General features: G+C 39.0%; 3 protein-coding genes across 5 annotated transcripts in view; 2 read left to right on the forward strand and 1 right to left on the reverse strand.

The window, feature by feature from the left end:
* anos1b (anosmin 1b) overlaps positions 1-1,352 on the forward strand; it is a 67,104-nt gene extending 65,752 nt beyond the window's left edge. The window contains exon 15 of the mRNA XM_079426148.1: positions 537-1,352. The gene's annotated coding sequence lies outside the window, so the exon portion shown is untranslated. The remainder of the gene's footprint in view (positions 1-536) is intronic.
* rbbp9 (retinoblastoma binding protein 9) overlaps positions 1-13,337 on the reverse strand; it is a 211,477-nt gene that overhangs the window by 182,758 nt on the left and 15,382 nt on the right. The window lies entirely within an intron of this gene.
* senp5 (SUMO specific peptidase 5) lies at positions 3,622-12,594 on the forward strand. 3 transcript variants are annotated; one of them, XM_079425855.1, is made up of 10 exons: positions 3,622-3,785; positions 3,882-3,919; positions 5,535-6,323; positions 6,401-6,506; positions 7,900-8,047; positions 8,133-8,180; positions 8,723-8,800; positions 9,225-9,362; positions 9,433-9,567; positions 10,984-12,594. In XM_079425855.1, the coding sequence occupies exons 3-10, from the start codon at positions 5,678-5,680 to the stop codon at positions 11,116-11,118; spliced, it is 1,434 nt and encodes a 477-aa protein (XP_079281981.1). In that variant the 5' UTR covers positions 3,622-3,785; positions 3,882-3,919; positions 5,535-5,677; the 3' UTR covers positions 11,119-12,594. The 3 variants fall into 3 exon arrangements, with proteins under 3 accessions (XP_079281981.1, XP_079281980.1, XP_079281979.1); XM_079425854.1 differs by lacking the exon at positions 3,882-3,919; XM_079425853.1 differs by having other exon boundaries at positions 3,653-3,919.

Here is a 13,337-nt window from a genome sequence, read left to right on the forward strand (position 1 = left end):
TGCAAGGCTTTATTATAAAACATGGTCAGAAAACAGGCAGGGTCAGACAGGGGCAAACAGGTGTGGCAAGGGCAAGACACAGCAATCCATGAAGCAAGCGTGGGTCGACGATCAGTGAACAGTATCCAAAGGGGCAAGGCAGAGAGATAATCCAGAGACGAAAGCAATAATCCAAACAGGGAGCAAACAGAGTCCAAACGGCAAGGCGAAGGGTTAATCCAGGAAACACGGGCAGGGTCAGACACGGCAGGAAAACAAGGCAAGACTAGGACTAGAATAATGGCTCTGTAGAGTTGCTATCGCTGGGTTAGTGATAAACGCTAACAATACTCGGCCCTGATGCTGAGGAAGTCCATGGTTTAAATAGTGTGTGTGATTGTGAAATGAGCATCAGGTGCGTGTGATGAGTGAATGGTGACAGCTGTGATCTGTGCAATGCATAGTGGGAAATGGAGTTCAGTGTGCTGTGTAGTGTGAGAGTCAATGTGGTGAACGGGTGACCTCTGGTGGTGGTAAAACAGGAGCGCATGGACCAGATTCGTGACAAATATACGCTATAGTTGTAGAAAACGTAGTACAGTATTGGGTAAAGTAATTTGTTTATAGTTGTTATATTACCACAGCAACTATAGAATTACCACAACAAATAAATTCAAGAACTTTACTATAGTATGATTCACACAAAAAAATATTTTTTTACTCTTGGCTAAATTGGCATTATTTTACATCACTTGTATTAATTTAGAAAACTTTTTTTTCCAGAAATGCATTCATCATATATATTTCTTCCTTGAGAATCAAACTCATGATCAGCAAAGTTCGTTAGTTTAGAGATTCGTTCCGCTCGTGTTTCATGAATAATGCCTAATAATATGTAATGTAATATATTTCAACACTGCATCTCTAACCTGGTTATCAACCCTGTTTAGAATGAATCTCAGATTAGGACATTTGAACAGGGTTATTTTTTTTTTTTTTGGTTATTTCTGAACCACAGCATGTCTGGTTTTATTTATTGTGAATGTAATTCATTAATCTCAAGCAGAACGAGTGTAAGACTAAACTTTCTATGACAAATCATGAGATTATACTGTATCAGTTATATCAGGCTAGATCAGATTGATTTACTGCAACATGTGTCTCTGCTTTAACTGTCCGTCTGTCAACACAAATCACTCACAGCATACAAACAACAACTGAGCTGGGATACTGCTGCTTTAATTACGCAGATGTTTCATTAAACCATTTTGAAAGATGTATCTTTGTACCATACAGCATACAGTTTTTGTAAATATTGAATTTGATGTATTATCTATGTTTTGTTGTCATTACTAATAAATACAGACTAAATGAAGCTCCATGCTTTTCGTTTCTGAATACATATGTTCGTCAAGAGAATATCGACAATTATATTCTTAGACTTAGAATATATACTTAGATTTAGTCTCAGGTTGTCACGTTCCCTCTCGGGATACAAGGAGCGCGGAGACGTGGAGGTATCAATAAACCCTTTTATTGAACACACACACACACAATGAGACGAGGAGCTTGGGGAGAGATGAACATCAATGACGTTAAGACCGGACACAGGGGCTGGGAAACACTGGGCATATAACCACTGGAAATCAACGCGGACAAACCGAAACAGGTGTGGGGCAATCACATGCAGGGCTGGGGACACATGAACTACTAAATCTAATCAGGAAGCTGAGCCTGGCTTGGGGGATCTTCCACAGATCAGACCATGACAAATGCCTGTCTGTGACACCTTCCCATGACATCCAGCCTCCCTGCCGGCTCTGAGACACCGCCTTGATGTTAAGGCGCTCCTGCTCGGTCCTTGTCACTTCTGCCACCACCATGGCTCTCCGCTCTTGCTTGGAGGCCTTTGACCAGAAGAGGGGGGTCTCGCTCCTCCCAAGGCCCGCTCGACCCTCCTGGACTCTGCCGACTATTTCACAATGTTTCAGCCTTCTAATTGCCTTGTGAACCTCTTCCTGGGCTTTCCACTTCCTCCCAGTTTGTATGTTAGGGCCAGCTGCTCTCACCAGTTGGTCAGTGGATTCCCTAAGCTCCAGCACCATCCAAGCCTTCTCCTGCTTATATCCCAGGCCAATGGATCGCAGTGGCAGCTGTAACGTGTTCCTGCCGAAGAGGCCTACGTCTGATAGGCATCTCGGCAGACCCAGCCACTTCCTGAAGAATGAGTTTGCCGGCCCGTCCATCTTGCCACCGAGGAGGGGACTTCGCTCATCTTCAGAGGCCACATCACCTTTGGGTACAGTATGAACTGGTAACTCCATACTTTATACTTGCCGGGGAGCTGGCTCTGGTTGATCCTGGCCAGGCCATCTGCAAGCTGCTTCCTCACTGTTTCCCCCATCTGCCTATCAGAGAGGTCTGCTGTATAAGTACGACCCAGGCTACGGACGGGTTGATTTGCCAGCAATGGGATTTCTTCGCCGCCTGCGACAAAGATGGTATGGTCACTTCTAACCCCTTTCCTGAGGGACAGGCTGCGTGATTTGGCGGGTTTGATCTTCATCCTCGCCCACCCCACAAGCTCGTCAATCCTCTTCAGCAGTCTTGTTGTACATGCTGCTGTCTGGAGAATGGTGGTAATATCGTCCATATAGCCTCTCACTGGTGGTAGCCTTTGACCTGATGGTAGTTTCATACCTCCGACCATCGCCCTTGCCCCCATCAGGATAACCTCGAAGGCTGCCACAAACAGGATGGGAGAGATCGAGCATCCCATAGCAATGCCTACTTCCAGCTGTTGCCAGCCTGTCGTGAAGTCCTGATGGGTGCAGCACGTCTTGAAGTCCTCAAAGTACTTGGCTACCAGGGCACGAATGCAGACAGGGACATAGAAGAAGTCCAAGGCATACTCGATGAGTTGGTGAGGGACAGACCCGTATGCGTTGGCAAAATCCAGCCACACCACATGCAGGTCACCTCTCTCTCTTTTTGCTCTCTGGATCTGCATGAAATGCATGATTGAACCCATTATGGTAGGCTAATTAACATATGAATTAACACTATAAGTTAATATAGCTAATATGTCATTAGGGAATTGATACTTTAAATAATAACAATTTATTGATTATTTAATCTATGAATCATATGAATGTTCATTAGTAATTGCCAATGCATTAATGGTTAATAAATGGTTTAGTTCTTCATGAGTTATACATGATGCATTTGTTAAGCATGAATTAATGCATATTCTTATCTGTGTGAACATTACAGAAAACATCAAATGTTCCATTTTTGACTTTTGACACACATTGTAACGTTTAAAAAACAGAACAAACGTCAAGCTCAAACATAAAAAACCGTAATAAAGCACGTATTTGTGGCACCGTTTATCTGTGAACGAACGTTCTATTAGCGATTCTGAAATGTGCCAAAGTTCTGTGAGCACGCGCAGAAACACACACAGCACAAAGCAGAACTCGGTATAAAAACTAAAAGACTAAAAATATATACTAAAAACTATAAATATACTTGCATAGTTGTGATTAGAGGCATTTATAATAATAATTTTAAAAAACGACACTTTCCATACGAAACTGGCACAAAAAAAAGTATCTACTTCCCGCTAGATGCCGCCAAAACACTGAGGCGTGTGTCGTCATCGACGTGCGCCGCGCTCGGTCCGCGACCATAACAACGCCAGACAACCCTCACTTTTATCGATATCATTGATAGGGAAATATTGATCGGAATTTATTCTCACAGCCTCAGAGGTCCTGCACACCTCGTCCTGAGACCCACACACGGTGAGGCTGTAAACCACAGGCGCCCGCGAGGGTTTTGTGTTGTGTTTTATTGTTAAATAAAGGATCTCTTCACTGATGATCAACATCTCTCTTCAGATCGTTTTTGCTCACAGCTCTCCTGAGGGCCGAGAGTCGTATGTATTCATGTTTTCATTCAGTTTGATGTTCGAGCAGACTAGCACAGTCATATTTCTCTCATATTCAGAAGAAAAACTGATTTCCGGATGATGTCTGCGATCCGCTGATTTTTACTGACTAAAAACGAGATTTACACTAGTACTATAGTAGCACCGTCAAACACTGCTATTCATAGAAATACCATGGTGCACGTTTATAATAATCATTATAGTATAAAAACGAGATTTACACTAGTACTATAGTAGCACCGTCAAACACTGCTATTCATAGAAATACCATGGTGCACGTTTATAATAAGCATTATAGTATATCTCTATCATATATGATGATAGCCGCACTAAACCGTGCTTTTAACATGTACCATAGTAATACCATATAAATACAGTGTTGTATGAATATGATAGGATGATGCTGTATGATAGTAGCCTCCTTCAAAATACCTTTTATTACAAATAACAACAAATATACTTGACATTTCTTCATCAGAAAACGTGCAGCCGACTGAGCAGCAAACTTCACTCATAATAACTAAGACATTTTTAAATAGCATATTCAGTGTTCAGACACATTTGGTTTGCAGAGTTGAAACTCTGTCACAAGTTTTTGATCAGTAAGATGTTTAATGGTTTTGAAAGAAGTCTCTTCTGCTCACCAAGCCTGCTTTTATTTGATCCGAAATACAGCAAAAGCAGAAATATTGTGAAATATGTTTAGTATTTAAAATAACTGCTTTCTATTTTAATATATTTTATAATGTAATTTATTTCTGTGATCAGAGCTGTATTTTCAGCATCATTGCTCTTCTGTGTCACATGATCCTTCAGAAATCATTCTAATATACTGATTTACTGCTCAAAACACATTTATTATTATTATCAATATTATCAATATTTAAAACAGTTGAGTACATTTTTTCAGGATTCTTTGATGAATCCAAAGATCAGCATTTATCTGAAATAAAAAGCTTTTGTAACGTTATACATTATTCCATTCAGAAGCTTGGAGTCAGTGTAATTTTATCATTTGTTTGGGAAAGAAATTATAGAAATTAACACTTATTTTGCAAGTATGCTTTAAATTGATCAAAAGTGATAAAGACATTTATAATGTTACAAAAGATTTCTATTTCAGATAAATGCTGTTCCTCTGAACTTTCTATTCATCAAAGAAACCTGAAACAATTCTACTCTGCTGTTTTCAACATAATAATAATAATAAATATTTCTTGAGCAGTAAATCAGTATATGAGAATGATTTCTGAAGGGTCATGTGACACTGAAAACTGCAGTAATGATGCTGAAAATACAGCGCTGCATCACAGAAATAAATTACATTTTAAAATATATTCAAATAGAAAACAGGTATTTTAAATAGCAAAAATATTTCAAAATTTTACATTTTTTTCTGTACTTTGGATCAAATAAATGCAGGGTTGGTGAGGAGAAGAGACTTCTGTTCAAAAACTTGGGATTAGTAGTGTATATATAGTGTTTTTGTTTTTATTATTATTTTTATTGCAGCCCTGACCAATAACTGTTACCCACAAAATGCTATTTCTGCCAATTTAATCTCAAATCACTCAGATTGTTTTACTCTCTCTCCCTTTAATAGACATTTTTTCAAAGTGCAGATAAGAAAAGTGCATCCACAGAATTCCATTTCTGAGATTCAGCGTCTGCTTGTCGATGGAGGAGTCCTGCTAGAAGCACAAAACAGGTGGAGAGGCTCCCGGGAGGAATGGGGTAGAGCTCTCAATGAGGGTCCCGGCAGCAAACAGCTCCGTTAGGGCAGAATCGGGCGAGATGCCTGAGAATGGACGCTCCAGGAGGAAACGTGTGCCGAAGACGTGCGACTGCTGCGGGCCCCACGGCAAGCCTCACGCGCCGGGACACCAGCAGGTGTCCAAGAAACGCGGCCGCAGGAGGAAAGAGATGCTGAGCCAAGAAGAAGAGGTGGCGGCAGAGGAGGAGGTGGTGAGCTCGGCGGCGGCCGACTCTGTGGTGACTTTGGAAGCGGACGGCACTTCTGAGATGGATGAGGCTCCGTCTCCTAAAGAGAAGCCAGAGCTTTCTCAGACTGAGAGTGGGAGTGAAAGCCCCGTCATGGTGAACGGCCTGGAGAACAGCACTCATGCGCATCCCAAAGAGCTGAGCGCTTCTGTCACACCCAATGATTTGATGAAGAAACGCCCCGATTCTTCCCTGATCAGCACGGAGCCGGATGCGATGGAAACCGAGCCGCCCGGCCTGAGAGCTGGAGTAAACAAGGCTTCCTGGGACCATCACTACTGCAAACCCCTTGCTGAGGAGCACAGGAGCGACCCCGCGGAGGAGACGGGACAGCCGCCTGCACTGCCTCCGGCTGAATTCACCACTGAGGGCATCATCGAGTGCATTCATGGTAGTGTTTGGATGATTTCGACAGCTTCTGGTGTCTCTTTTCTTTGGTTTGTTAATGAATATGCTTCTATCTTCCAGAATTCCTGGAGCAGTTCTATGGGAAATATGGAAGCTTCACTCCGTTGAGTGATACTGACGTCCTCAATCACCTAAATAAGACGTTTCAGTCTGATCTAAATGACAGGCAAGTTTAATCCCCACTGAATCATGTTTTTCTACAAGTATGGCACAAAACCAAGTCTAGTTGATGTTCTTTTTCATCAGTGAAAGGAGGAACATCACCTCAGAAAGACCTCTGGAGGTCAAACACAGTGTGCATGTATTTGAATGAAGTTTGCAGGACTTTGCAAAAACCTGTTACCAAAATGTGGGATTTGTTTTTTGTAAATAACATCTACACTACCGCTCAAATGTTTAGGGTCAGTAAGTCAGAAATGATCCTTTTATTCAGCAAGGACACCTTCAACTGATCAAAAGTGACAGTAAAGACATTTACATTGTACAATAAAATCTATTACAAATAAATGCTGTACTTTTGAACTTTGTTCATCAGAGAATATGAAAAAATCTTTCACAAAAAGTCTCCAAAAAATATTTAGTTTTCAGCAGCTTTCTGTTGGTCAGCAAAGCAAATTTGTGTGACCAGCTTGAATAGAGAAATTCCTGATTGCAAGAATACCTGAACATTCAGTTTTCAACACTGATGATAATCAGAAATGTGTCTTGAGCAGCATATTAGACTGATTTCTGAAGATCATGTGACACTGAAGACTGGAGAGTAATGATGCTGAAAATACAGCTGCGCATCACAGAAATAAATAGCATTTTTACAACTTTTTTAAATTGGAATAATATTTCACAATATTACAATTTGTTGTGTATTTTTAAGTGCTGTAAAATGATTAATCCCAATTAATCGCATCCAAAATAAAAGTTTTTGTTTACATAATAAATGTATGTGTACTGTGTGTGTGTGTGTGTGTGTGTGTGTGTATATATATACACACACACACACATATACAGTATACATTTGGAAAATATTTACATATATATATTTATATTATATAAAAATATATTAAATATATAAGCATAACCTATTTTTCTGAAATATATACATGCATGTGTGTGTATTTATACATGAAAAATATACACAGTACACGCATTATGTAAACAAAAATGAATCGCAATTAATGGTTTGACAGCACTAGTATTGGTGAGCAGAAGACACTTCTTTAAAAAATATAAAAAAATTATACTGATCTCTAAATTTTGTAACAATTTGTGGTTACACTTTATTTTAAGGTGTCCTTGTTACAGTGTAATTATACATTTAAGTACAGAGTAACATTAATTAAGTACATGTACTTATATGGTTAGGGTCCGGATTAGGGTTAAAACAAATCTAACCCTAATCTCTCATGCTGGATTACATTAGATATGTTAGATAAACCACTAACGTTTCAAAGAAAATGGAATTTGTTTTTCTGTTGCTTTTAGAAAAACAATGGAACCCCAATTTGTGGAAAATAGCATAAGGTGCCCTAACTTCACCTCATTTCCTGTATATTCTGCTACAGGATGAAGCTGATAACAAAAGAAGTGGCCAAGTACAGGGCTGGTCTGGCCTGTGCTCCTATGCATTTCTTCCAAGTGACCTACAACAAGCACACTTTGACCTTAGATGACCTTTCAACACTCGATGACCAAAACTGGGTCAATGACCAGGTAGGCCTCTTTGAAATCCATGTTTCTAAGCAGCATATACATGTACACTGAAGTGATGCAGGATTTGATGTATGTGTTTTTACAGGTGATTAACATGTACGGAGAACTGATCATGGAAGCTACAAATCATAAGGTACAGTAATAGCATTAACGGCATCCACTGTCCTGAATATCAGACCGAATCACAGCTATACTGAGATTCAGAAGAGCTGAGTGTGTGATTGTGCTTAAATTTAGTGCAAAAAGCTCAGCCAAAAGCTGTGTTTAGTTGAATAATCAATATTTTGGGGGCAAACTTATCTGTAGTATAGCTAAATATAAAGCTCAGCTCACATAGTACACACTTTCAAACAAAGCAGCTTTCTGTTGGTGAGCAAAGCATATTTGTGTGACCGACTTCAACCTGTTTAGGGGGAATCTTTTGCCCTCATGAGAAATTCCTGATCATAAGAATACTAATTAAATTACTAGAACGTTTGCCCAGGAACATTTAACAGTAATTAGCTTAATATACAGTAGTAGGTATGTTTTCTAGAGGCTATGCATTACTGGCATAATAATAATCATATTTGGTTTCTGTGTGTTTTAAAAAAAAAAAAAAAATGATTTGCATTTGGAAATCAGTGTTATGGCTCTGTTTCCTCTCATAATTTCTGACGCCTTGTCATTTTCTAGGTTCATTTCTTCAACAGTTTTTTTTACCGACAGTTTGTAGCAAAAGGTTATGAAGGAGTGAGACGATGGACCAAAAAGGTGAATGTCACGGCATGCAATCATCACACACCGATGACAAAAAGCTTGCATCTCATCCGTTGTTGCTTATTGCATGATAAGAAGTCTCCTGTAAGAGTTTTGTCTTTCCTAAGTCAACTTTTTGTTCTTTTGAACAAATGCTCAGTAAAGCATTAGTTCACCCAAAATATAATTTCCAAATACAACATTCTGAACCTGTATGACTCTTTTGTGCTGCAAAAACACATACGATAGTTTGAAGAACACTGGGAATCAAACAACATTGAAGCCCATTGACTTCCTTTGTAAAAGGAAAAAAAGAGAGACCAAATTCTAATATTTTGTTTAATTGTTTTCTTTCTAATGAATATGGAATTTGAGTCTCATTATTTTAAGGAATAGAGGCACTGTGCCTAATGTCTTCTGTCTGTCTGGATTTGCTCAGGTTGATCTGTTTTCTAAGACACTGATTCTGATTCCTCTTCACCTGGAGATCCACTGGTCGCTCATAACCGTGGACGTATCCAAGCAAAGCATCAACTTCTACGACTCCCAGGGCATCCTGTTCAAGTTCGCTGTGGATGTGAGTGTTTTTGAAGAGTGGTACATACTGAAATCCTCACAGAGACCTGACGTGTGACTCTCATCCACAGAACATCCTGAAATACATCCTGGCAGAAGCGAAAGAGAAGAAACAAGCCGTCTTTCAGAAGGGCTGGAAGATGGTCGTCAACAGGACCATTCCACAGCAGAAGAACGACAATGACTGTGGGGTTTTTGTCTTGGAGGTAAGAAATGGGTTGGGTGGACTGATGATACACAGTGCTTTAGATTTAGCTGAAAGTACCTAGATATATTCATGGCTGTCAGTGGGCAGAACTGGGCAAGAAATAAGTCTCGTAAACAAGCTAAAGGCCTGTTCACACCAAGACAAATGTTCAGTGTGAACATTTCAGTTTGAATGACACGAACATCTAAATGCTGTTTTTGTTTTTTTACAGAGGTGTTATAATTGCTTTTCTGAAAACTGGCCAACTAATAAGATTCACACTTATGGTTACATGTACAGGACCAATGCTGTTACATAAAACTTTATGCATTGGTCTAAACAGACAAATCGAATGTGAAAATGTGACCAAATTTTCAAAGAATTAGGAAAAACTTGAAATAATCGTGAAATAAAAATTCACCATATATATTTTCTGAACCCACAATCTAGATTTTATCGAGAACATTTCATCCCTGCATAGGTTTTTCAAATGTATTATTTAATGTTTTGAACTCGTAATGTTTAATCAAAGTCGTAAGAGGACTTACCAGTGAAAACAAGACAAACAACCAATGCATAACGTATTTATTTACAGAAGAATACAAGAAAAGATTTGTCGCTTCTTCCGTTGCATCGTAACTTTAATATCTGATTTGTGTTGTTCTATGCATTAGTTGTTAATGGTTGCCGAGTAACATAACTTGCAATATATCAACATTCAGTATATTTATGATGTAGTCTCATAACTTTTTCCACTTATCCACCACAATTATGACTGTCAGTGGGAAAAGCAATGGTGTAATAAATTAATTAAAACTAAATCACATGAACAAAGATATCCAAAATAAATTTCCACTGAAAAATAAGTTATTCAATGGCAAAAAAATGAATCACTATTAAGATTTCAAGATTAATAAGAGGCTAATGTTATACTTTATATATCTGTAATAAAATGACTCGTATCATGATACGTGACCCTGGAGCACAAAAGCAGTCTTAAGTCGCTGGGGTTTATTTGTAGCAATAGCCAAAAATACATTGTATGGGTCAAAATTATCAGTTTTTCTTTTATGCCAAAAATCATTAGTATATTAAGTAAAGATCATGTTCCATGAAGATATTTAGTAAATTTCCTACCATAAATATATCAGTGATTAGTAATATCAGTGATTCTAAAAACTTCATTTAAAGGAGATTTTCTCAATATTTAGATGTTTTTGCACCCTCAGATTCCAGATTTTCAAATAGTTGTATCTCAGACAAATATTGTCCAATCATAACAAACCATACATCAGTATTCAGCTTTCAGATAATGTATGCATCTCACTGGTTTTGTGGTCCAGGGTCACATTTAAGATTGTGGTTATTGTGGCCATGAATAATACCTGCAATACAATTGCAGATGATAAAACTGAGCATCTTTTTCATTTGGCAGTACTGCAAGTGCCTGGCGTTCATGAAGCCGCTGCTCTTCACTCAAGAGGACATGCCACGCGTCCGCAAGAGGATCTACAGAGAGCTGTGTGACTGCAGACTGTCTGAGTGTCTAAACCAAGACAAAGCCACATAGACTCCAGACTCGTAGACTGGTGTCACAACAGGAGGGAAAGGACTTCACCACAAGACAAAGAAACCCAAAGTTCTGGTCAGGCAAAGCTGGACGTTCCCGATATTTGAGCCTGTCCAATCATTCCTGTCGGTTTGCTGGAGTTCTTCAGGTCGCGTTTACCTCTTCGCAGTACATCGGCGGCTCAGATAAGCCTTTTCCCAGCATCCTCGACCTTGAGTTTAACGAAGCCTGCGACGACCTCTCAGTGAAACGAACGCAAGATCCTCAGCAATGGAGACATTTTTCTGTTTCTGGCAACCACAAAGATTCAAAACTTCACAAGCGTGTGGATATTTTTGTTTTTAAACGTATTTTATTTTCAGTTTCATTTATAGCACATCCATAACACAGATTACGTCTTTCTATCAGGTTTCTTTTTGTAAAGAACATCATTTTTGCTTTGCAGCATGAAACTTGAAGGACTTTGTCGTTTATAAATGCCACGCCGTTGCTGAGGTACAAGAAGCATTTAATGAATGTACTGTCAAACACCAGAACACTTGTACAGTCCAGCTTATAACTTGAAAGCAGATTTGGTGGCGATACTCTTAAAGTCCTGGACCAGATTGCTTTGTTAACATTTGATCATCCTCTAAGTATATTCCCAGATGTTCCTAAAGAAAAAGGTGCAGGATTGATGCTTAATATCAGGCTGCTTGCTGTAAACCCCAGCATTATTTGGCCATTCTGTTGTTGCAAACGGCTGTTCTCTCACTTCTGAGCACTTTCTGTTGTTTTTCCTCAAATGCATCGGTGGTTAAAATTGATTTTGTAGCATGTAGATTTGTCGTTAATTGAAGTCAGTTAAAGGTCATTTTTTAAATGAGCACAGTGCGATGAAAGCTGCAGGTTTCTGCCTTTTTATTTATACTTTTTAATGGTGAAGACTGATCTGAAAAATATCATTGAAACCTGCCATTCTGTCATTGGTTAATACAAACGCTGTCTCATGAAAACGCATATAAATAGTACGCCGAATAAAAACAGAAATTTGTGGTATTGATACACAAAAAAATGGCTTTGGCGTGCATATAATAGGCAGTTTACCCCAGAACCCTAATCCTACCGATTGCGTATCGTATGCATGCCAAAGTCCATTTTTGTGCATAAATAGCACACCAAATCAAAACAAACTCGTGCTATTGATGCGCAATTTCATGAGACCGGGTTGAAATTTGGGAGCAGAATAGGCGATTGCTGATTGTTGCGGTTGTGTGTGCTTGAGTCATCTTTTCTGTTCTGTGTGACGAGCGTTTTTCTACCTTGTGATGCAGTTTGGTACAAAAGATAGTAGATTTATACTTTTGTCAGTGACCCACCATTTAAGAGCGATACTGTCATTTAGTTACTTGAACCAACGAATTATAACCTCAGACTGAGTTTCTGACTACTAGTTTCATCATTATTTAAAAATACATAAAACCATGTTGAATAACCAGTGCTGTGTCTGTTATTGTGTTTGTAAATGCGTATGAAAGGAGGCGCTTAACCTTCACAAAATGCTGATTTTCCAACTCAGAAAGGTCAGTGTAATTGTTAGACATTTTTGCAACCCTGTTATCAAACTTTAAGACGTGTCTAAATAGTTTAGAATCCTGTTTTTTAAGTAATAAAATAGTTTTATATACATTGGAATGGGTTGAAGTTCAATTAATCAATTAGTGTAATGACTGGAATTGATGCAGTAATTATTACACATAGGCAATACGTTAGCGATCAATTACGATTTTTGCTCAGATCCTTTTTTTAATAGCTGCTCATATTGTTTTAAATGTGGTCAATATCAGATTTCCAGTGTGAACAGGTGCCTGTTTCATAAAACAAGTTTACCAAAATAAGCCAGGCTTATTTCAGTTAGTCTGACGTATTGTCAGTTGATTTGGTTCAAAATAAGTCAGACTAACTGAAATAAGCCTGGCTTATTTGGTAAACTTGTTTTATGGAACAGGCCCCAGATCATGGTTCTGAACTGACCCGCATGCACGAAAGAACAATACTGGGTTGCCAGGTTCTCACAACAAAATCCGCCAAATTGCTTCTCAAAACTAGCCCAATCATGTTCCGGGGGTAAATATCACATCAGTGGGGTCAACCCACGAAGTTTAAAAACGACCCGCGGCAACAGTGGAAAAAGTAACTTGGTTCCGCTGGAAAACTGCAACACCTGCGCAGCACACGGT

The sequence above is a fragment of the Barbus barbus genome (assembly GCF_936440315.1).
Source record: "Barbus barbus genome assembly, chromosome: 9".
In the NCBI taxonomy this organism is placed as follows: Eukaryota; Metazoa; Chordata; class Actinopteri; order Cypriniformes; family Cyprinidae; genus Barbus; species Barbus barbus.

What these genes read in the sequence shown, in the direction of transcription:
- senp5 (XM_079425855.1), top strand. Translation starts at nt 5,678, where the DNA reads ATGAGGGTCCCGGCAGCAAACAGCTCCGTTAGGGCAGAATCGGGCGAG. An exon ending in TGAGACGATGGACCAAAAAG is followed by an intron (nt 8,801 to 9,224) that starts GTGAATGTCACG and finishes GGATTTGCTCAG; the next exon opens with GTTGATCTGTTTTCTAAGAC. An exon ending in GTGGGGTTTTTGTCTTGGAG is followed by an intron (nt 9,568 to 10,983) that starts GTAAGAAATGGG and finishes TTCATTTGGCAG; the next exon opens with TACTGCAAGTGCCTGGCGTT.